We start from the raw sequence: 22,711 nt of genomic DNA, 5'->3' as shown, positions 1-22,711 counted from the left end.
TCATGAAAAATAAATGATCTCAGACCAGCAGGACACACTGAACAGACCGTATTTCCATCCCTCAATCCTGTTCGCATTTTCCCTGCCTAAATTTTTGTTATTTCCTGTTCATTGATTATAATACGTTCAGGTCGGAGAGTGTGTTTTGTCCCACAGAGCTGCATTATGACCAATTTTATTTTAGTAATGAATGCCTTTTTTAGCATTTCAGAGGAAATTGTGTTTCTGTTCCAAAACATAGCGCACTGCCTACGTATGCAGCATTTTAAGGCATTATTGGCATGTTCCCGATTTAAAAGTGTTCCAAAAAGTATGCAGCATGATTAAGCTGCCTTATAAAATATCTACTTTTGGCCAATTCAATTCAAAACAGCAGATTCACAGGCCTTCTTTGCATAGAAGGCAATCCCACAATGCATTGCGATCAACTTACCTAAAATAAAAAAAAAAATAAAAAAAATACTTGTTGAATACTTGTAAAAAGGTTGATTATGAATACAATTTAATATTGTATACATAATATTCTATAATAGTCTACTTGGTTATATAAATTGGCATGTATGCCAAAGAAAATCTGATTCATTCGAGTGAATCAGTTTATTCAGATTGATTATTATACAGAAAAGTTTCATAGATTTATTTAAATCCATTTTCATGCTATTTAGTGATCGCTATGTTTTTTACTTGGTTATATCAATTTGTTTGTGTGCTCATACCATAGAGTTGGGGAATCAGATTCATTTATGTGAATCTGTTCAATCAGATGATTAATTTGAATAAACTCTTTAAAAAAGATTATTGTGGATTATTTTTAAAATTCTCCCATCCCTTTTTTAATTTTTTTTTTTTTATAATAGAGATCACTATGTGTTATAGAGATCACTTGGTTATTTGCACTTGTGAAATCTGATTCATTTGAGTAAATATGTTCATTCAAATGGCTCATTTAAATGAACTGGTTCAAACTTCTTTTTTTTTTCTTTTTTTTGGCAATGATCACAATGTTTTCTACTTGGTAATATAAATTAACTAAATTTGAGTTTGGAAATCAGATTCATTTACATTAATCTGTTTATTCAGATGGTTCAGAAAGTGCTTCAAGAAAGATCTGTAGATTCATCCAAACCCTTCCACCTTTTTTCCAAGTATGTTTTCTACAATATTTAGTTATTTGAATTTGAATTTCATTTGAGTTGGGAATTCTGATTCACTGGAATGAATTTGTTCACTCAGATGATTCACTTAAGTGAACTGGTTCAATAAAGATTCAGATTTGTGTTAGTATTATGTAGTGTAGCTTTTTAAAAAAAAAAAAATTTTTATGAGTAGCTCATAACTAGTCAAGTTTAGACTAGTTATAGACTATTTTACCCCAAATTAGTGTGCTGTGTCTTTATGTTTACTAAAATACTGTGTTGTTAGCTTAGCAACACGCTAACGCTCATGTAAAATGTGGACATTTCTATGTAGAGTATTTCAAATTGGCTACTTCTGTTGATTCATGCTGGTTCGGATGCTGTCTACGTAGGTGGCGAGGCAGCTCACTAGATTTTGGAACAGATCCTTTGGCTCTTTGGCCTCGTTTTAACGCCCGGCCGTTCTGTCCAACATTCAATTGCTAAACTACGATACTTGAGGTGTAGATAGTTTGTGGGCTAGAGCTCTGGTTGAATGTGGCAGATTTAGTAGACAGAGAATAAGTATGGTGACAGAGCCAAGTCCACAATAGCAGCAGATGTTAGCCCCATGGGCCAACCCCCACACTGACAACAGCTCTACCTCTCAGCCATGTGCAAGCCTGGAGATAAGCGAAGGGTTTTTTCTCCTCCAATTTCTGCACAGATGAGCAAATGTATGTGTTTTTGTGTCGTATATAGCTCCTTTCACCAAGACTTTTGCCCCAATATTTATATGGCTACGCAGCAGAGAAGAAAACGGTCAGTGAGCTGAAATTCCTTCCCTCTGACTTTCTTTCTCTCAGGCCTCTTCCTGTCCTTCTGGATATTTGCATTAGACACTCATTTGAGAGTCAGCACAGAAATATAAAAGTCTTTTCTGTTTCTTTAAATCCTACCCTTGAGGAAAAACGTGTTCCCAGAAGACACTGGGGCCAAAATCACAAGGGGAAAAAGAACGACCAAAACAAACAAACGGGAGGGAAACTCAGTGAAGCTGTGATTTTTCCTTTTTCTTTTGAAGCTCTAATTTTGCGTTTATGTGAATGTACTGTATTGGTACATTCTTTGTATGGAAAGTGCTCTCTGAACATTAGGAAATTACGCCTACTGCTGTTAGAGAATATCCTTTGTAGACAAAGACAAATTAATTGAAAATTTGCATTTAGCTTGTTCGTTATCGGCAGCTTAATAACACCTGCTTGGATATTTCCAGGAAAAACTCCTGGAAGTGTTTTGCTTTGTAAACATGAACACAGGTTTGATTTAACCCCCCTCTTGTTGCATGAAACTGTGCCCACCTATGATACTTGTGCCAAATTGAAATTTGATTGCATTGAAATCCATTAATAATTCATTGTTCTTGATTAGGGATTATTCACATTAAGTAGAATGTTTTTTTTTTTTTTCTGCCTGTAAAGTGTATTATGATTACATATTTGAATAAAAAGTGTTTGTGTAAAAAGGTACATTTAAAGGTTTACTTTGTATTTCACAAATAAATGACTTGCATTAAAAATCACTGCTTCACAGGAAGTACAAAGCACTACTTTTTTTTTTCTTTCTAAATGTCAAATATTTTGGGGTCAAATATTATTCATAAATTAAAGGTATACACAACCGTTCAAAAATTTGTGGTTTGTCCAATTTTGTAATGATTTTGAGTCACTTAGGCTGCATTAATTAAAATAAAGCAAACTAGTAACATTATGAAATATTATTACAATTTTAAATAACTGTTTTCTGTTTTAAATTATTTGATATGTTTATTCCTGTGATGGCAACACTGAATTTTCAGCAGCCATTACTCCAGTCTTCATGTCTGATTTGTTACTTCATTAATTTGTCGATTAATAGAAACATGAAAAGATAAAATTATTAATGTCTGTACTGTCACTTTAGATTCATTTAATCCATCCTTACAAAAAAAAAAAAAAAAAAAACATTCTCATGTGCCAAATCTGACAACAGATTTTTTTTAAATAGTTGTTTTCAAACAAGCGATTATTATTATTATTATTATTTTTTAATTTTTTTTTTAGAATTGTGTTAAGACACTGTCACAAAGCCAGATTTCAATACCAAAAATGTTCATATTTCTAATGTATTGTTTTTACCAAAAATGAACAAGACAATAGGAGGGTTAAAAACGTAAATGGCAAAATGTGAATGACAAGGGAAGAGAAGATGCAGGGGCGTCCTCTGCCTTACGTAAATGACCGTAAAGCAGCAAATTGTCAGAATAATGGGAAGAGACAGTTACATAAGGCGTCATGATTTGGCGACTTTGTGGAGGAGGAGAATCGTTGCTTTTGAATGATGGTTTAAGAGCTTAGATTATCTAGTCAAGGTAACTCATCCAAATAGCTGATAGGATCGGATGCTTTCATACGCATTCCTTGTTTATTTTAAAGCAGAAAACTGATGAAATTTTGTGGTTCTGAATAAATTAGTATGTGCTAAGTATTTTATCCAGACTGACCAAGCAGAGAGTCCCAAACAGGAGGTCTATAATGCATGGAGAAAATTATATAAAATTATTTTATAATTTCAATTAGAATAATTAGAATGAAATATTCTAGTTTCCCCTGAACAACATTCTGACTTTGCCTTTTCAAATTCAGGACACAGAAAGTAATATGGATTTTCTGCAACACTGCCATTGAGCTAATGCCTTGCTGTAAGGAGCGTTTTATGAGGTTGTAAAGTTCTTGCGACTTACTCAGAATTGAAATGTGGTGGGCAGGTAACCCTATTAGCATTTACTTAACAACATCAAGCCTATACTTGATACATCATGCATGAAGCCTCGGAGCAAAGTACAAGCCACTCTCATTGAACAAGTAGATATTATTTTGCCTGGGTGTCTCGAAAATACAAACTGAGGAGAAAGAGAGAGAGAGGATCACAACGGTTAGGGCACATAGCAGAATCAAAGTATATATGACATTAAATGAGCATTGATATCAATCTTTCTATTCCCAAACAGATGTCAGCAGTAAAGTGATACGAAGAAAATGAAAATCTATGATGCTAATGAGATGAGGAACGGAATGAGATAGAAAAATATCAATCTTCCAAATGAGGGGTCATATCCAGTCTCTCTAGAAGCGTATTCTTTGATCAGGGTGCGCGTTTAAACAGCTGAGGCTTCGGTCTTTTTCACAAAACTTGTGTCAAAAGAAGCAAAACAATATGTTTCTTTATACTCTCTATTTACAAGATAAACATACGAAGATAACTGGTGCCGGAAACCACCAAGACACGTTTCAAAACGTCTTTGATCATCTTGACAGCGTCACTTCTCTTGAAGAGACTGAGACATGACAGTGTGAAATCCATTTCTTACCTCGCCAGCACATTTCCTGTGACGTCATTGCGCTTTATCCAGCAGAGTCTGTTATAAACATGCCAGCGTAGAGTTCTGGAGGGGCCAAAGCAGTTATCATGGCTCCTGAGGAAACGGGTGACGTTCCGTCATTGTTCCGGAGGCCTTGAACGGGTTGAAATTTGCAATATCCACACTGACTGTTGGTGAGGTACCATGTCCACATTCATTGTGTGAAGTCCAAACGCACAGGCACACAGGGTGAAAAAAAAAAAAACTGTGTTTACAGGCAATAATTCCATATTCTCAAAGTCCTTTTGAAGGTTGAAAGTAAGAAAAACCAAACAGAACTTTTACATGATTGGACAATGGCAAGAGTTTCTTGAACAAAATGCTCTGCTGAACTACGGTGAGCGAAACAGAAAACTGAGTGATACAGAATCAGTGAAATGTGACTAATGTATGACCACAGAAGTCTATTAGACTAGTAATAGTCCGATGTTCAAACAACAACAATAAACAAAAAAAAAAACACACAGGAGCATCTGGTCTGCCTTAATCTCAACTCAAACTAAAAATGAACAGGCCCTCGAATGACTATGGGAGACCGGAGGCTATTGTAACACTTATTCAGCATATGCTCAGTAGAGATTACTTTCCGCCTGAGGAAAAGCATGATCGTTTGACTTTGTGAGAAATAACATAGATTTTTTCTTCTGTTGTTTAACATTATACTTTTAAATAAAAACATAAATAAAAAATGTAGTCTTAATTATTAATAAAAATGAATATATATAAAATAAAATAACATTTTAATAAAAATTATTTTCCAATATATCTTGTTTTAGCTTTTTACCACTTAGACCTTTTTTTTTTAAAGATGTATCATCATCTAAAAGTGAAAACGATTCAGTAATAGTACTACATATTAAATCAATAATGTTATTATTTTGATCTGCGCTCTTATTGGAGATACAATGGGCTAATAAACATTTTTTTGTAAGTGTTATGATTGCCCCCAGTCACTGTCACATTCGAACCCATAATACTACTTGTATTAAATTCAATGTAATGATACTATTACAGTTGGCACATATATACGGTTCTTACATCAAAACATGGCATGTAGATTTGTAGTAGTCTGAGTTATATAGGAAAATTGCTATTACAATTGTCCCCAGTCTCCCATACGTCTTGCTTTTATAGCCAATTATAGCAATTTCATCCGTGTTGCTACTTTGTTGAGTGACATCAGGAATCAGAAAATCTCTTGGTTAACACTCCATGACCCGAGGTGACTGACCACCTCTTTCTGAACTCCTCTGAAGCAAATATTGGTTTATTCAGCTCTTCGATACAACTGGAGGCTCTTAAAGGAGATTCAGGCTTTGTTATTGTTAGATCATTGGAAAGCCATTTGAAAATGGGTTAGAAAGATCGTTTTGGTCAAAAACATGTTCTACACAAGCATGCAAACGCTTCTAGCCAAGCTCCATTTCACACATTGTCATCTGCCAGAAACTCAAGTATGCGTTGAATTTTCAGCGTTCTCAGTTTTTCCATTTAGGTCAATTACTGTCATAGTGTAGCAATAGTTTGATGAAAATATTGCTGAGCAAGTTAGCACACTCCTCAGTGACGTATAGCTAGTCACCTCAATATTAACATACACAGCGTAATACCGCTCACACTGTTAAAACTGTGTGCGCTTGCGTTGTGTTGCATACTTGCGAAGAATATATTTCTGCCACTGTATGGTAACTCCAACAAGCTAACAACCAAGTGAGGGACGTTTGCTTCACCCCTTTATGATTCTTCCCTCTTGAAGCTGAAGTGTGTAATTTTTTGGCTTTTTAGCGAAAAGCAGAGACAATTAGTATTCAGTAACAAGTACGAACAAGCAGTTGGCTTAGCAAACACATGTATACACTGTGGCACTATCAAAACTTTGTTTGTTTGTTTGGCAAGCCAACATAGCAACACTGCCTCAACCAATGGTGTAAGTTTGGGGGCGTGGCTTTCTGTTTGCCTGACAAATGGCAGATAAGGGAAACCTTTTAGAAAACAATCATTATTTTTCACACCACTGGGCGCAGAAATTACACACTTCAGCTTTTAAACTTAAAAAACACATACACACTCACAAGCAAACACACACATACACTATCTAGTCAACATGTAGCGTTCAAACACTGAGCTTGATGTTTTTCACTCTGCATTTCAGTACTGAATTCTACAGAATTGAAAATTAGTCATAAACTCTGGCGGCCCGCACATTACAGTATGCATTAGACACATACTGATTAATCTGATTACATTTTGAAAAGAAACACAAGCTATATGTACATCTAAAGAAGCTTGATCTTTGGTACATGTGCACGCTGAAAGACCTTGCCTTGTGAGACTTCATTTCGCTTTTAATGAATGCTTTTTTTATACTCAAGAGATCTTCCATTTGACATGCTCATGTCTGGACAGATCTGTCTTTTTAATCAAATAATGACAGCATTTATGAGCGCTCCCTGGCAACTAAATGAAAATAACAGCGAGAGGCCTTTGAGCTCTGGTGAACATTAATTTGTTTCTTTTCATTCTCTCATTCTCACACTCTCTCCCTCGTCAAAAAAACCTTGTTTATTGCACATTCCTATTCATTCTTCACTCAGCTTGAGAGAATCACCATTATCTACTCCTCAGAGAAGGCGTCCTGTGGCGTTGGTACAGAGCGAGGGCTGAATGAAACCAAAGCCACGTTTAACGTCTCATGCATGTTGCATTGGATTTCAATTTGCCATTGAGCAGAACAGGGACAACAAAACGTGTACGGGCCTTTGAGTCGGAACAAAGAAAAGATGGAGAAAGATGAATGGAATCCCATTTTTCAGGATACACTACACTCCACAGTGAAAGTGTACCATATGCCAGATCCTCGTGTCCTCCAGCGATGTTGTGGGAATGTTTTTCACTTCTCTATATTCGCGAGAAACAGTTAGCACGCAGCAGTATGCTCAGTTTTCGGACGTGCCGCTGTGTTAATGCCGGCAGAATGTGGATCACAGCCCAGGCACATCCTCTTTTGAAATTACCCATCATGCCTTGCTTTGCGACCAGATCCGTTAGCGTCTAAAAGTGAGGGTGCTGGTGGAACGTTCTGTTGTTGGATAGTTAATGGAGCGTTCTGTGGTGGGGTAGGTGATGCTGGGCCCCTCCATGGGTGCTCTCTGGCTGGGTGGGGAGCAGGGTCCCATGGTGCCAGTGTTGATGGTGGGCACTGCCGGAAGGGCCACAGTCTGGATGGTGCTCCTCTCGCGGGGGGGAAGCTCCTCCAGCCCCTCCAGGCTTTGCGGTGGCCCCTCGTAGCTCATGTTGAGCCGCAGGGGCTGATGGGCCTGGCAGTAGTCCACTATGGGCTGCTCGTACCTGTAGAAGGTCAGAGTGCTCATCTGGTGAGGGACCTGTGGGGGGTAAAGTAGAGAGAGAGAGAAAGAGTGAGTTGAAGATCCCCAATTAGAATAATTAAGTCATTAACAGTCATTAAATTGTCATTAAAATGATAGTTCATTCAAAAATGAACATTTTGTCATTATTCGCTCACCCTCATGTCAGTTTAGACCTGTATGACTTTCTTTCTTCTGTAGGACACAAAAAGAGAAATTTTGAAGATTGTGGTAGTCGCTCTTAGTTTGAACGATTCAAGCTTCACAAAATTATGCAAAACACCAGAAAATATCAAAAGTGGTCCATTTGAGTTATGCTCTTCACTGTAAAAAATTTTGTGTTTTTATTCATTTATTATTAGAGTATATTTCAGAGGGTAAATTCATTCGTTTTTCTACTTCAAAATTTCACGTTACAATTGTAACTTGCCATCTCCCTTTTACTAGTTACTAATTGTCTTCTGACAATATATTCCAAAAAAGAAAGAAAGAAATAAAGAAAGACACTTAAGTTGTTATACACTGATAATATCTAGTGAGCTATTAGTCAAATTTGAACTTGAAAACCGAATCAGTCAGATTTGTGAATATTTGTGATATATTAAAAAAGATCTGATTTAAAAGAATAATTTATTCATGAACCAGGCATTGCTACTTTTCTAAAGAAGGATTTTCAGTGAATGAATCATTCAGATTGGAACTTAATTAACGATTAATTGAAAAGATCCAATTCAAAACAATGATTTGCTAACAAACTGGACAAACATGGACAGTGGACAGTTTTCACTGGATTAATCATTTAGACTACAACTGAATCAACGTTTCATTGAAAATATCCTATTCAAAATAATGATTTGTTCGCAAATTTGCACATTGCTATGTCTCCCATGAAGAATTTTCACTGAATGAATGAGTGATTCAGACTAGAAATTAAAGTTTCACTAAAAAAAGATCAGATAAAAAAAAAAAAAAACGATACAGGGAATTTTCAGTGAATAATGAATTACATTTTTGTTCCTTTTTCATCACACAAAGCTATTGTATGAGTCTGAATACTGCACGTGAGTCACATTTTATGATGCTTTTTTGTCATTTTGGAGCTTGACAGCCCATGTCCTCATTCTGTTTCCTTTATGGAAAAAAAGCTATCAGAATACTCATCAGAAATTCACCTACAGTATTGTGTTCCAAGGACGAATTAAGTCATACAGGTTTGAACCGACATGAAGTCGAGTAAATAATGACATTTTTCATTTTTGGGTGAACTATCCCTTTAATTAGAGTAATTAAACCACCCCCTCACCACAAGAGTCATTAAATAGTCATAAAATATCTCCGATAATGATTCTACCACCAAGAGACATGCACACACACAGAGTTCATTCCAACATCCCTCATTCCCACATCGTTCTCAGCCCACTCGCGACTTCCTCTTTAAGCTCTGCTTCCGTCTGCATTTAGAAGCTTCCTCGTGGCGCCGCGTTTTCAAAGAGGCACCGCGCTGGTAGGGGTAATAGCTTTTTACACCGAGTGTAAACCCAGCATCTGTCTTGCTTCCCAGTGTGTGTGCTGTGCTCGCTGGTGACTCACTCTGTGTATGCACAAGAGGCAGAACACACACACACACACACACACACACACGAACCCCCGCACAGACTGCAGCAGCTATTCCTATGATAAGTGACACAAGCAAATATGCCTTTCCTTTTCATGTCATGACTCCAGAGGAGTCACTGTGGAGAAACATGCCACATGTGGCTGCCTCGTATGTACTGCAAAAATATTACAATTTTTCCAGAAAACATGCAACAAAAAATACTGGTCATGTAAACATCATTATGGCAAGTTACATTTAATTTATTTAAAAGAACTTACTTTATATATATAAAAAGATGTTTTCAGAGAAAATATCATGAATTATTTTAAGTCATTTTTCTGCTTTTTTTAATATGCTTAAGGAATAGTCAAGTGTTTGAATCAGTGATTGAAACCTTTCTTTTGAGCTTTCCCATGAACCAATGGTAACACATTTTCTAACTTTAGTTAATGCATTAACTAACATAAACTATTAATGTATTATACTAGTAATGCATTATACTATTAATTCAATCAATACATTTTTACAGTTCTTGTTAACTTTTGTTAATATTAGTTAATAAAAAGTTTGTTTTATTTCACAGTGCATTAACTGTTTCCAGATTTTGATATGTAAATGTAGTAAATATTGAGATAAACATTAACTACGATTATTAAATGTTGTAGAAGTATTGTTCATTCTTATTTCATGTTAATTAATCGAATTAACTATTGTTCATTTCCAAACAACAAGACCAAATTACTGATTAAAAACACATTTTTTTGCAGTGTTCTCATCCCTCATACCATCACACACATGATAGCACATTGATAAATCATCTGAAACGAGTCGCCATATATTTCCACTGAACAACCAGAGTTCATTGCTTTTAAAGGAGCGAATTAGTGAATGCTTAAAGATAGTGAAGAGCGACCCGAGCGTGATTACCGTCACCAAGCACTAAGTGAACATTAGTGACAAGACAGCTCTGCCGTTGTGACAGACGAAGAGGTTTTACAAAGAGACTCCTAACAGGGAGCAAAAGAAATAAACAACGTCAAATGCAGGGCCGACTCTCAAGTGATAATGAGATGCGTTGTGTCAGCGGCTCGGGTTTAAAGCTCTTTGTATGCCACAATTAATCCACTTCCCCATATTCCCCTGAGCAGAGCAAAATACTTTTTGCATGGGCACCAGCAGAATGCACAGCTACTTAAAAAAAACTGCTTTACTTAGAGTCTCGTGGGATTTGTTAGGAGGAAATGGATAGTCATATACTGCAGGGTCACTACAAGGGATGCCAAAAGTGCTAAAGCCGTTACTAAAATGTGAAAAGCGATTTTACACACTGACATGCCTGTTTGTGTTTATATGTATTTGAAAAGCACTTGCTCAAAGACATACGGAAATGTGTGCAAATAATAAAATTAGACATGTATAAAAAAAGTTAATCTGTGCTTTAGTCTGCTTTTGTCTTATGTTTTTTTTTTTTTTCAATATTAATCAAAAACAATATTGACAAGAAAAAGATAAGTGTTCACTGATGTTTGCTGGATAGCTTTAAGTCTCTGCAATCAAATATGAACACAAAACCAGGCCTAAAGAAAGAAAAATAATTCATTTACACATTTTAATTACAGGCCTGCTTTTCATTTAAACTCAAACAGCATCCAATATTAATGCATTGTATCTAATAGTCATGCAGTGAAGACTGTGCCAATAATTTAAGTAGTTTATTTTGCATTTGATTACTTGAATACATGATTCTGCTTTTACATAAAACTTTAAGCACTGTTTAGTTCATTTGTTCTGTGGCTTATAATTGATTTTGTTATAATTACTTGAATTACGTGATGAAATGTTTAATTGAGAAAAGCTGAAAACACATAACAGTTTTGTTAATAAGCTAAAGATTTTTGTGATTAGTTATCGGCTGATGTTGATGAAAATAAAACGGCAAATATCTGCTAATTAATTAGCAGATATTGACCTAATTGACCTGTCTGATCCAGTATATCAGTCCGGTTGACAATATCAATTACATACAAAAACACAGGAAGAGGCTGTGAGCTGAGCTATTAAGTGATGGCAGAAGATCTTCTTGTATTTTATGAGCCATCGGTGTGTTTAGGACACAGGTGGGTCCAACCTTCAGTCTATGAGGACACTCATAAACATCAAAAGGTGCCTGGGTAGAAAGAGATGAACGCTTGCCAAAATCCTAACCATTGCCCCAGGTGGCTTGGAAAAATAGAAAATAAATGAGAAAGAGGGAGAATCATTGTTGTCAAAATGAAAGAACCTTCACAACTATTTTTTTCTTCTTCTATCTGTCACAGATATTCGGAACCACAACATTCAAAATATTTAATTAGATACTTTTGTATCTGTTGTTAAATGACTTTAAAATGTTCAAATGTTATTTTAAGCATTCATATATTATTGCCAAGTAGATTAATAATGTTTAATGCAAAATGAATGCTAATTAAAAATAATCATCACGTTTTCCGCATTTTTACAATAAATGAACACAGTGAAGAAAACTCACATAAATAGATTTTTTTTGAGATTGGTAAGATTTATGTTTTTGAAAGAAGTGTCTTATGCTGACTAAGCCTATATATTTCATTTAAACATGCAAACAAACAAACAAGCAAATCAATCAATCAATCAAAACACCGTAGTATTGTGAAATACATTTATGTAAACTGTTTTTTTTTTTTTTTTAATGTAATTTATTCCTGTGAATTTTCAGCATCATTACTTCAGTCTCCAGAGTCACATTATCCTTCAGAAATTATAGTCAAATAGTCTAGATCAATTTGATGCATCCTTGCTGAAAATGATTTTCTTTAAATAAAATAAAATAAAATAAAATAAAATAAAAATTTTGAACAGTAAATGTTGGACACATACTAAAATGACAGCAATCCATATTATGTGTTGCCCTAAATTTGGAAAGCATTTAAAAGAAAAATGCCTCAAACACAGTGTTTGGCTGTTGTCTAAGTGAAAATGAAGTAAGTTTTTCATTCTGATTAAAAAACTATTTTGTTTTATGCAGAATAGCACACGCAAATGAATTAAGATTCATTAAGATTCATTAAGAAAGTAGATTGTTGATTTTGAGTTGCTGTTGGCTGTAAGTATCTACTGTGATGAAGTGGCAAGGTCACACTGTGCTGAGCTGCAGTGTGTGTCAGAGGTAAAGAGCGGTCAACTGAGAAGATAAATATTTAGACCACGATGTTTATGCTACCGTAAATGCAGTGGACTATGCAAATGAAGAGACATATAAATGATAAACAGGGTGAATCCTGTACATCGAGGCAAACATTACATTCTCAGTGAGTCAAACCTTTCTAATGAGCTCTAGTGATACCATTATATTACTCCTTCACTCTCTCCTGCTCAAATGAACTCCATTAAGCTATACATTTACTTACTGTAGACACTCAGTGGGTTAGCGCACACACACACGCGTTGGTATTTGTGGTTTACGGGGACTCTCCATAGGCGTAATGGTTTTTATACTGTACAAACTGTATGTGCTATTGCCCTACACCTAAACCTATCCCTTACAGGAAACTTTGTGCATTTTTAGATTTTCAAAAAAGCACCATTTAGTATGTTTTTTAAGCCTTTTTAATTACGGGGAAACAGGCAGTGTCCTCATAAACCACCTTCAAATTGTAATACCTCTGTCATACCCATGTCATTAGACAAATTTGTGTCCCCGTAAACCACAAATACCAACCCACACACACACACACACTTCTCTCTCATAGCTATTCCTTCCTTTAACTGATCTTCAGTGAAGTTGCATTGATTAATTATAATAAATTAACTACTGTTTCAGAGAATTCTGAAGAGTGCAGGAACATAAATCTAACCTTAATGTGTGTGTGAGAGAGAGAGAAACGGTGTGTGACAAGTCATAACTGCACCTTTCAGCATGGCAAAGTGACAGACGTGGACCTAAGTCAGGGTAGACACTATATTTAATTTAACACGAATGAAAAACGGCTGTGAGGGACAGACGTATGGTCCATTTAATGGGTTCCACTGTCTTAAAGGAACAGCTCAACCGCAGGTCATGACTTGTGGATTAATGACATGGAGATAATTGTGTATTAATTTAAAAAATTGATACATTAATAAGTACAATGAGTTGAACACACCTGTTCTGTGAAGAGCATGTTTTAATTACTGCATTATACACAACTGTCCTGATATCATAATAAAGAAAAAAAGCCTCATTAAAATAATAATTTCTTGAAAATCCTGTTAAGCAGTTTGGCATAATATTTTATTATCATTTCATAGGAAAAAAATATATAATAAAGAAAATATATAATAATAATATATTTAGAAGATAATACAAAATATACTGTTCACTGTTAGCTACTACTAATAATACAAATTATATATATATATATATATATATATATATATATATATATATATATATATATATATATATATATATATATATATATTATTTGTATTTGCATAATATAAAAATTAGAATACATTTTAAATAATGGGGTCTGTAGGATGTTTTAATGTTTTTGAAAGTAGTTTTAAAATATTATTACAACTTAAATTAACTTATCTATTTTAATTTATTTTACATTTTTATTTATTTTAAAATCATGATGATTTAGTGCTCAAGAAATATTTCTTATTATTCATGTTGAAAACAGTTGCTTAATAATACTGGCGCTTAATATTTTTGATGAAACTGTGGTACTTTTCTCAGGATTCTTTGGTTAACAAAAAGTTTCTTGCATTTCTTTAATACTGAAATCTTTTGTAACATAATAAATGTCTTTACTGTCACATTTAATCTATTTAATGTGTCCTTGCTATATTATATACTGTATATATAAAACTATATGACCCCAAACTTTTAAACTGTACCGTATTTTCTAACTTTTATTCACCCACATTTAATTAAATTTTTAAATTCAAACTTTTCTTGAAAAATCTATTTCTTTAAATCAATTCTTTATTTTTTATCTTGGCCATTCTTATTTGTTATTGACCCTTATAATTCACCTGTCTTTTGGCATTTTTTTAATACTTATTCATAGTACACTAGTGAAACTTTTTATTATTGGTAATGTACTGTATGACACATCATCAGTCATCTGTTACAGCTTGAAAACAATCCCATAATGCCTTTGGATGAGGTTTAAATACCTTGTATTCAGCGTCTGTCACGAATCTCCTGTTCTGTTCCTAGTCTCTGGTGCTTTTATTCGGAGTGGTACATATTGTGATGTTTCTTAACTCACTGTCTCCTGCACCATTACCCAGACGACAACACCGCGGCCAACTACAGTCAAGCGCCAGGCTGTTTGTCCATTACGAGTGACGGTGACAGCAGGAACTCATCAGTATGTGAGGGACACGGTGTCTTCGCCACTCCTGTTTATTCAGAGCTTAACAGGGAATTCTTGTGCCCTGGCCACTAGTTATGCAAATAAGCATGCTCACGTAGCATATTAAAGCCATACAGTCAAGCTAACACTTTGATTTGTTGCACGCTGCTGGCCTTAGAAGCATGCCAACTAGCTGACAGCGAAGGATAATAGATTGCCTGCCGAGCTCTGTAAGGAATCTATAGGATTCATTTTTCCCAACGTTCAGGCCAAAACCTTTCTATTACCAGAAACATTACCGCAGTGCATTCATGCAGGAGGAAAATTAGTGCAACAATGTATTTACCATGTCTAAAATGCTAAACAAGACGAAATACATTCACCATCTGCATGCATGAGTCATCCCGCTATAGCTAAGCGTGCCCAGTATGGAATTCGCTAGATTTTTAGTTAATAAGGTGACAAGTACGATAAGCAATATTAAATCACTCAGGTTTCCAAGAACAGCCTGCATATAATGGGAAAATGCACGACTATATGAAAGAGGATGTTCAGACACATTTTGCAAGTGTGAATGTGTTGCAATTGATACAAATTGCAATGTTCTATCATTATTTATTCTTCTGTATGTTGCACAGAAGAGAAATGTTTTTTGAACATCTGGACAAATAGGACTAAATATATAAATAAAGGGACTAAATCAATACACAAGTAAAAATAAATAAATAAACCAATGACTAAATAAGTAAATAAATATGAATGAATAAATACATAAATTAGTGCTGTCATACGATTAATCGCAATGAATCGCATCAAAAATAAGTTTTTGTTTGCATAATGTGTATATACTGTGTATATTTATCATGTGTATATATAAATACAAACACATGCATGTATATATTTAAAAAATGTTGTTTCTATATTAAATATATTTATGTATAATATAAAATATAAGAATATAAATATATAAATGTATATACATGTAAATATTTTCAAAATATATACTATATGTGTGTATTTATATATACACATAACAAATATACACAGTATATACACATATATTATGTAAACAAATTTTTTTATTTTGGTTGCGATTAATCGCGATTAATCATTTGACAGCACTAAAATAAATACAATTACTAAATAATTAAATAAAATGACTAAACAAATGAATAAAATAACTAAATGAATAAAGGACTACATAAATACATATATATATATATATATATATATATATATATATATACCAATTCCATAAATTGGTGGGACGTTTTTAAATTTGAATAAAATGAAAACTAAAAAAATTTCAAATCACATGAGCTAATATTTTTATTCACAATAGAACATAGATAACATAACATGTTTAAACTGAGAAATTGTAAAATTTTATGCACAAAATGAGCTCGTTTCAAATTTGATGCCTGCTACAGGTCTCAAAATAGTTGGGACGGGGGCATGTTTACCATGGTGTAGAATCTCCTCTTCTTTTCAAAACAGTTTGAAGACGTCTGGGCATCGAGGTTATGAGTTTCTGGAGTTTTGGTGTTGGAATTTGGTCCCATTCTTGCCCGATATAGGTTTCCAGCTGCTGAAGAGTTTGTGGTCTTTGACGTATTTTTCGTTTAATGATGCACCAAATGTTCTCTATATGTGAACGATCTGGACTGCAGGCAGGCCAATTCAGCACATGGATTCTTCTACTACGAAGCCGTGCTCTTGTAATAGCTGCAGTATGTGGTTTTGCATTGTCCTGCTGAAATACACAAGGCCTTCCCTGAAATAGACATCGTCTGGAGGGGAACATATGTTGCTCTAAAACCTTCATATACCTTTCAGCATTCATAGTGTCTACCAAAACATGCAAGCTGCCCATACCGTATGCACTTATACACCCCCATACCATCAGAGATGCTGGCTTTTGAACTGAACGCTGATAACACGCTGGAAGGTCTCCCTCCTCTTTAGCTCGGAGGACACGGTGTCCGTGATTTCCAACAAGAATGTCAAATTTGGACTCGTCTGACCATAGAACACTGTGGCGAGTGGGGAGGGGCCGAGAGCCGTGGGAACGGAGCGAGGCCGGTGGAGTTAATGATAATGAGCGACACCTGCACCACTCGCCGGTCTCGAGTCCCACGGAGGAGCTCCGGAAGGATAAAAGGAGGAGTGACGACAGTGGAAGACGAGAGAGGACCAGGCCTGGACTTTTAGTTTGTGTTTTGTGTGCGGCAGTCGTCTGTGAGGGGCTGCTGCTTTACTTTTATGTTTGGTTATTTTATTAAAACCTTGTTTGAATGTTCGCCGGTTCCCGCCTCCTTCTTCCCGATCTACGAACTGTGTTACATTGGTGCCGAAACCCGGGAGGAAGGAGGGACATGTTGTCAGAAGAGCCCTCGCCGCTGAGGGAGATCGTGGTGCTGACGAGGTCGGGCAGCACGAAGGAGCAAAGACCTCCAGTGGCTGCCCGAGGCGGTGGTGCTGGAGCAATGGAAGAACAGGTGGGACGGAAGGCTCGCTGCCGTGCTCCGGGGTCGAGGAGGGGTGGCTGCAGTCCAAGAGGGAGCGGAGGAGTCGGCGCCGTTCGCCAGGAGGCCGGAGCCTGCTGCCATCCGCCATGTTTGGGGAGGAGCAGGGAATGGGGGACTTGCTACCGGCTGCCCTCGACCGGAGGAGCCATCGCCGTCCGCCAGGAGGCGGAGGAGCAGAGCCGTCCACCAAAGAGGTCCAGTACCATCGCATGGCACCGAGAGTGAAAGCCTGGTTGAGGACCGAGCGGCAGTGTGTCTGGGAACCGGACCTTTTTTTTTTTTCCTCTCTTCCCTCTCTCGTCTCTGTCTCTCCTCATCCTTCCGTCTACTTTTCTCTCGCCTCGTCTGTCCTTACCCCCAGGTACGCCGCGGCCGCCGTGATCGGCTCCCCCCGGGGAGGGGGGGAGGGGGGGGGAGTAGAGCGCAGTCTCGGGAGTACCCCTCGGCCTGCGAGGGGCGATGGGGGTATGTGGCGAGTGGGGCGGGGCCGAGCCGTGGGAGCGGAGGCGAGGCCGGTGGAGTTAATGATAATGAGCGACACCTGCGCCACTCGCCGGTCTCGAGTCCCACGGAGGAGCTCCGGAAGGATAAAAGGAGGAGTGACGACAGTGGAAGACGAGAGAGGACCAGGCCTGGACTTTTATTTTGTATTTTATGTGCGGCAGTCGTCCGTGAGGGGCTGCCGCTTTACTTTTATGTTTGTTTATTTTATTAAAACTTTGTTTGAATGTTCGCGGTTCCGCCTCCTTCTTCCCGATCTGAACTGTGTTACATTGGTGCGAAACCGGGAGGAAGGAGGGACATGTTGTCAGAAGAGCCCTCGCCGCTGAGGGAGATCGTGGTGCTGACGAGGTCGGGCAGCACGAAGGAGCAAAGACCTCCAGTGGCTGCCCGAGGCGGTGGTGCTGGAGCAATGGAAGAACAGGTGGGACGGAAGGCTCGCTGCCGTGCTCCGGGGTCGAGGAGGGGTGGCTGCAGTCCAAGAGGGAGCGGAGGAGTCGGCGCCGTTCGCCAGGAGGCCGGAGCCTGCTGCCATCCGCCATGTTTGGGGAGGAGCAGGGAATGGGGGACTTGCTACCGGCTGCCCTCGACCGGAGGAGCCATCGCCGTCCGCCAGGAGGCGGAGGAGCAGAGCCGTCCACCAAAGAGGTCCAGTACCATCGCATGGCACCGAGAGTGAAAGCCTGGTTGAGGACCGAGCGGCAGTGTGTCTGGGAACCGGACCTTTTTTTTTTTTTTTTTTTCCTCTCTTCCCTCTCTCGTCTCTGTCTCTCCTCATCCTTCCGTCTCCTTTTCTCTCGCCTCGTCTGTCCTTACCCCCAGGTACGCCTTGTGACGCCGTGATCGGCTCCCCGGGGAGGGGAGGGGGAGTAGAGCGCAGTCTCGGGAGTACCCCTCGGCCTGCGAGGCGATGGGGTATGTGGCGAGTGGGGCGGGGCCGAGCCGTGGGAGCGGAGGCGAGGCCGGTGGAGTTAATGATAATGGCGACACCTGCGCCACTCGCCGGTCTCGAGTCCCACGGAGGAGCTCCGGAAGGATAAAAGGAGGAGTGACGACAGTGGAAGACGAGAGAGGACCAGGCCTGGACTTTTATTTTGTATTTTATGTGCGGCAGTCGTCCGTGAGGGGCTGCCGCTTTACTTTTATGTTTGTTTATTTTATTAAAACTTTGTTTAAATGTTCGCCGGTTCCCGCCTCCTTCTTCCCGATCTACGAACTGTGTTACAAACACTTTTCCACTTTGAAACAGTCCATTTTAAACGAGCCTTGGCCCACAGGACACGACGGCCCTTCTGGACCATGTTCACATATGGCTTCCTTTTTGCATGATAGAGCTTTAGTTGGCATCTTCAGATGGCACGGCAGATTGTGTTTACCGACAGTGGTTTCTGGAAGTATTCCTGGGCCCATTTAGTAATGTCAATGACAGAATCATGCCGATGAGTGATGCAGTGTCGTCTAAGGGCCCGAAGACCACGGGCATCCAACAAAGGTCTTCGGCCTTGTCCTTTACGCACAGAGATTTCTCCAGTTTCTCTAAATCTTTTGATGATGTTATACACTGTAGATTATGAGATTTGCAAAGCCTTTGCAATTTGACATTGAGGAATGTTGTTTTTAAAGTATTCCACAATCTTTTTACGCACTCTTTCACAGATTGGAGAGCCTCTGCACATCTGTACTTGTGAAAACTCTGCCTCTCTAAGAGATCCCTTTTAAAGCTAATCATGTTACAGACCTGATGTCAATTAACTTAATTAGTTGTTAGATGTTCCTCCCAGCTGAGTCTTTTCAAAATTTCTTGCTTTTTCAGCCCTTTGTTGCCCCCGTGCCAACTTTTTGGAGACCTGTAGCAGGCATCAAATTTCAAATGAGCTCATTTAGTGGATAAACATGTAAAATTTCTCCGTTTAAACTTTTGTTGTGTTCTCTATGTTCTATTGTGAATAAAATATTGGCTCATGTGATTTGAAAGTCTATTAGTTTTCATTTTATTAAAATTTAAAAAGACATCCCAACATTTCCGGAATTTGGGTTGTGTATATATAATGCCTAAATAAATAAAATGAGTATACAAATACATATATACATATATTTACATAGCCAATGAATTTTAAGTGCAATTAAGTAGTATAAAGATGAGAAATAATGTATAATAAGGTATAAAGATGATAAATAATGTCACAAACAAAACAAACAAACAAACTAACAATAAATAAATAGTACAGTTGGGATATATAATTTCACAATTGTAATATATAAATTCACAGTATATAATATATACACACTGTGGAAAAAATATATAGACATAATTAAATCAAATGCAGTCAAAAAAAAAAAAAAATTAAATAAAAAAAATAAAGTTTTAATTGAGAGAAATAAAGAAAAAAGTTTTGAGAAATACAACTGCAATCCTGAGAATTAAAATGGGAAAAAATGGAAAACAATGGAATGGCTTAATGTTTCTCACACAAGTTATATGCACTATTTTTATGGTGCAACAGTTGTCTTTTTCCAACAGGTGTTTTTTCTTATATATATATATATATATATATATATATATATATATATATATATATAATTTATTTATTTGGAAGTTGACAGCCTGTAGTTACTATGATCTACTACTGTAAGGCAAGAGTTGCGTTTTTTTTTGTTCCATGGAAAACATGATGGAGAGAAAATAACAACAGAATTGTCATTTCTGGGTGAACTATCCCTTTTATTTTATTTACCAAAGCAGCAAACAGACACCAGGGCTGGATGCGTAGTTACAAATTACCTTCACAATGGTTTGGCAGAAGTATTTTTGTCACTGTCGAGAGAGTTTAAATCGTCCCTGATAGGGCTTAAAAGTGTTCGCATGCATGTGCGTGTGAGTGTTGCATCAGGGTGAGTGAAAATTTAATGTGGCTGTGTTGTGTGGAGGAAGATGACACAGATGTTGCATGGGGAGCCTGTGTGACACTAAAGACACTAGACACACTTTCAATGAAGTAAAACACATGTCTGAGGGCGAGTTCGCCTGAACAGCATGAAATTTAAACAAGCGGGAGGGGAAGAACATGTTTAAGGGAGAAAAGGGAATTTGGAGATGAAGTAACCGTGACAAGTGTTTGCTTTCCATTTATATAACAGATGAACTCATACATTATCTGTCAGGAAACTGAAACGCTTATCTGCATTTATCCAATAAAGGTCTGTGCGCTGATCTATGGGAAATGTTGGCGGAGTTGGTATACAGTGGCATTTTTAGAGGAATAGTTCACCCAAAAATGTTAAAACAGTTAAAAAAAAAAAAAAACCCTAATGATTGATTTGTTTATAAGTAAAAAGCTGAATGTTTGTAAGAAACAAATCAATAATTTATTGAATTATTGTGATGTTTTTATCAGCTGTTTGGACTCTCATTCTGATGGCACCCATTCACTGCAGATGATTCATTGGTGAAAAATGTATGTATGTAAGTATTTATTTATGAACATTTCAGTTGTTTTTGTCCATATTATAAAAGTCAATGGTGTCCAAAATTTATACAATAATGTTATTTTTTATTATTTTATTATTAGTTTCATTTTTAGCAAAGCATCTACTAAAATAAAAGCATGTTAATTTTGTGGTGAACTGTCCCTTTAAAAAGGATTCAAGTTTCAGCTGACTGGACAAAAGCTTTGAGCGATTAATCAATTTTGTGTTGATGACAACAAAGAAATGACAAGATCTGACACATCTACGACTATCTCCATTGCTTTTGTGGCATTGCGCCATCTCCATCATCCTTTCAAGAGGTAAGCTCTGTCTGCACGCCCAAAACTGCTGTGTCCATCCGTCCGAATCTGCTTTCATTTTCACTCTGTCTAGCTGATGAACATTTCCAAAAAGTAAAAAGGATTTTTGGCTCTGTGGCGGCCGGCCCTGTCAACTTTTAATCAGGGATATTGAAAAGGAGTGTGTGAACGGGCCTTTTTAAGCCGGGGCTAATCAGACATGCCTCTGTGAACTGGACTGAAGCCAGGCCTGTGTGAACACCCTGCTCTGTCTCTGCCTTTGTTTCTTTCCCTTCTACTTTCTCTCTCCCGTCTGATTTCATTTCAGAGAGGCAGATTATCTGAAATGAGGCATTCTATCTGGAAAAGAGCACTCAGGATAAGCCTTTACTGAAGATGCTTCTGCTTGAAAAGGATCGATGCGGATTGTCTCTCCCTCCTGTGCATCTAAGTCCTGGATTTCTGCTTTAAGGTGCTCTTGAGAAAGAAATACAAAGAATTTACTGCTCTTTGGTAAATGGACAAATCCCTAATTCTAATAAATGGAGCTGTAGACAACAGGTTCTGCTCCGCCACCGGATCTTCTTGGAAAACATGTCACTTTTATTTATGTGTCTGTTTAGTATGCTTCTCTCCACCTCTACTCTAGTGTCAGCCTCAGACGGTACGCCCACAACCTGTTCATTGACTGTCTGATGCAAAAAGGCACACACAAATGGCATGAAACGACTAATTGTGATCTGATTGGCTGTTGCTACGCATCTTCATCTTATCGTCATTTCTTGCACCAAATGCAAGTGTGTGTTTCCAAACGCACAGAAGCCCACTGAGGTCATACGTTACTAATCTATTGGTTTCTCAAGAGTGAGATTTACTGTATAGTCATTTTCACAATAAAAATTGCTGCAAAGCAGCTTCACAAAAAAATTTAGTTTCTACAATATATATAGTAGTAGTTAATCAGTGGTGACTATGTCAAGTTGATGTACATAAGAAATGTACGGTAAAATCG

At 37.4% G+C, this 22,711-nt stretch overlaps 1 protein-coding gene across 3 annotated transcripts in view; it reads right to left on the bottom strand.

Annotated features, from left to right (window-relative positions):
- Positions 1 to 966: 966 nt before the first annotated feature.
- The window catches only part of LOC131548497 (leucine-rich repeat transmembrane neuronal protein 4), a 119,666-nt gene continuing 97,921 nt past the window's right edge, over positions 967 to 22,711 (bottom strand). Inside the window, exons 3-4 of one of the 3 annotated variants that reach the window (XR_009273169.1) lie at positions 4,525 to 7,958; positions 967 to 4,056 (exon numbers count right to left, since the gene is read on the bottom strand). Coding sequence is in view for 2 of the 3 variants with exons in the window: in XM_058789807.1 (XP_058645790.1) it covers positions 7,620 to 7,958 (339 nt within the window). In the remaining variant the exon portion in view is untranslated. Of the gene's footprint in view, positions 7,959 to 8,098; positions 8,136 to 22,711 lie in introns of all 3 variants that reach the window. The other 2 variants (XM_058789809.1, XM_058789807.1) reach the window with 2 other exon arrangements.

Source organism: Onychostoma macrolepis, chromosome 10 (assembly GCF_012432095.1).
Source record: "Onychostoma macrolepis isolate SWU-2019 chromosome 10, ASM1243209v1, whole genome shotgun sequence".
NCBI classification, from domain to species: domain Eukaryota; kingdom Metazoa; phylum Chordata; class Actinopteri; order Cypriniformes; family Cyprinidae; genus Onychostoma; species Onychostoma macrolepis.
This window is presented reverse-complemented; position numbering and strand designations above follow the sequence as displayed.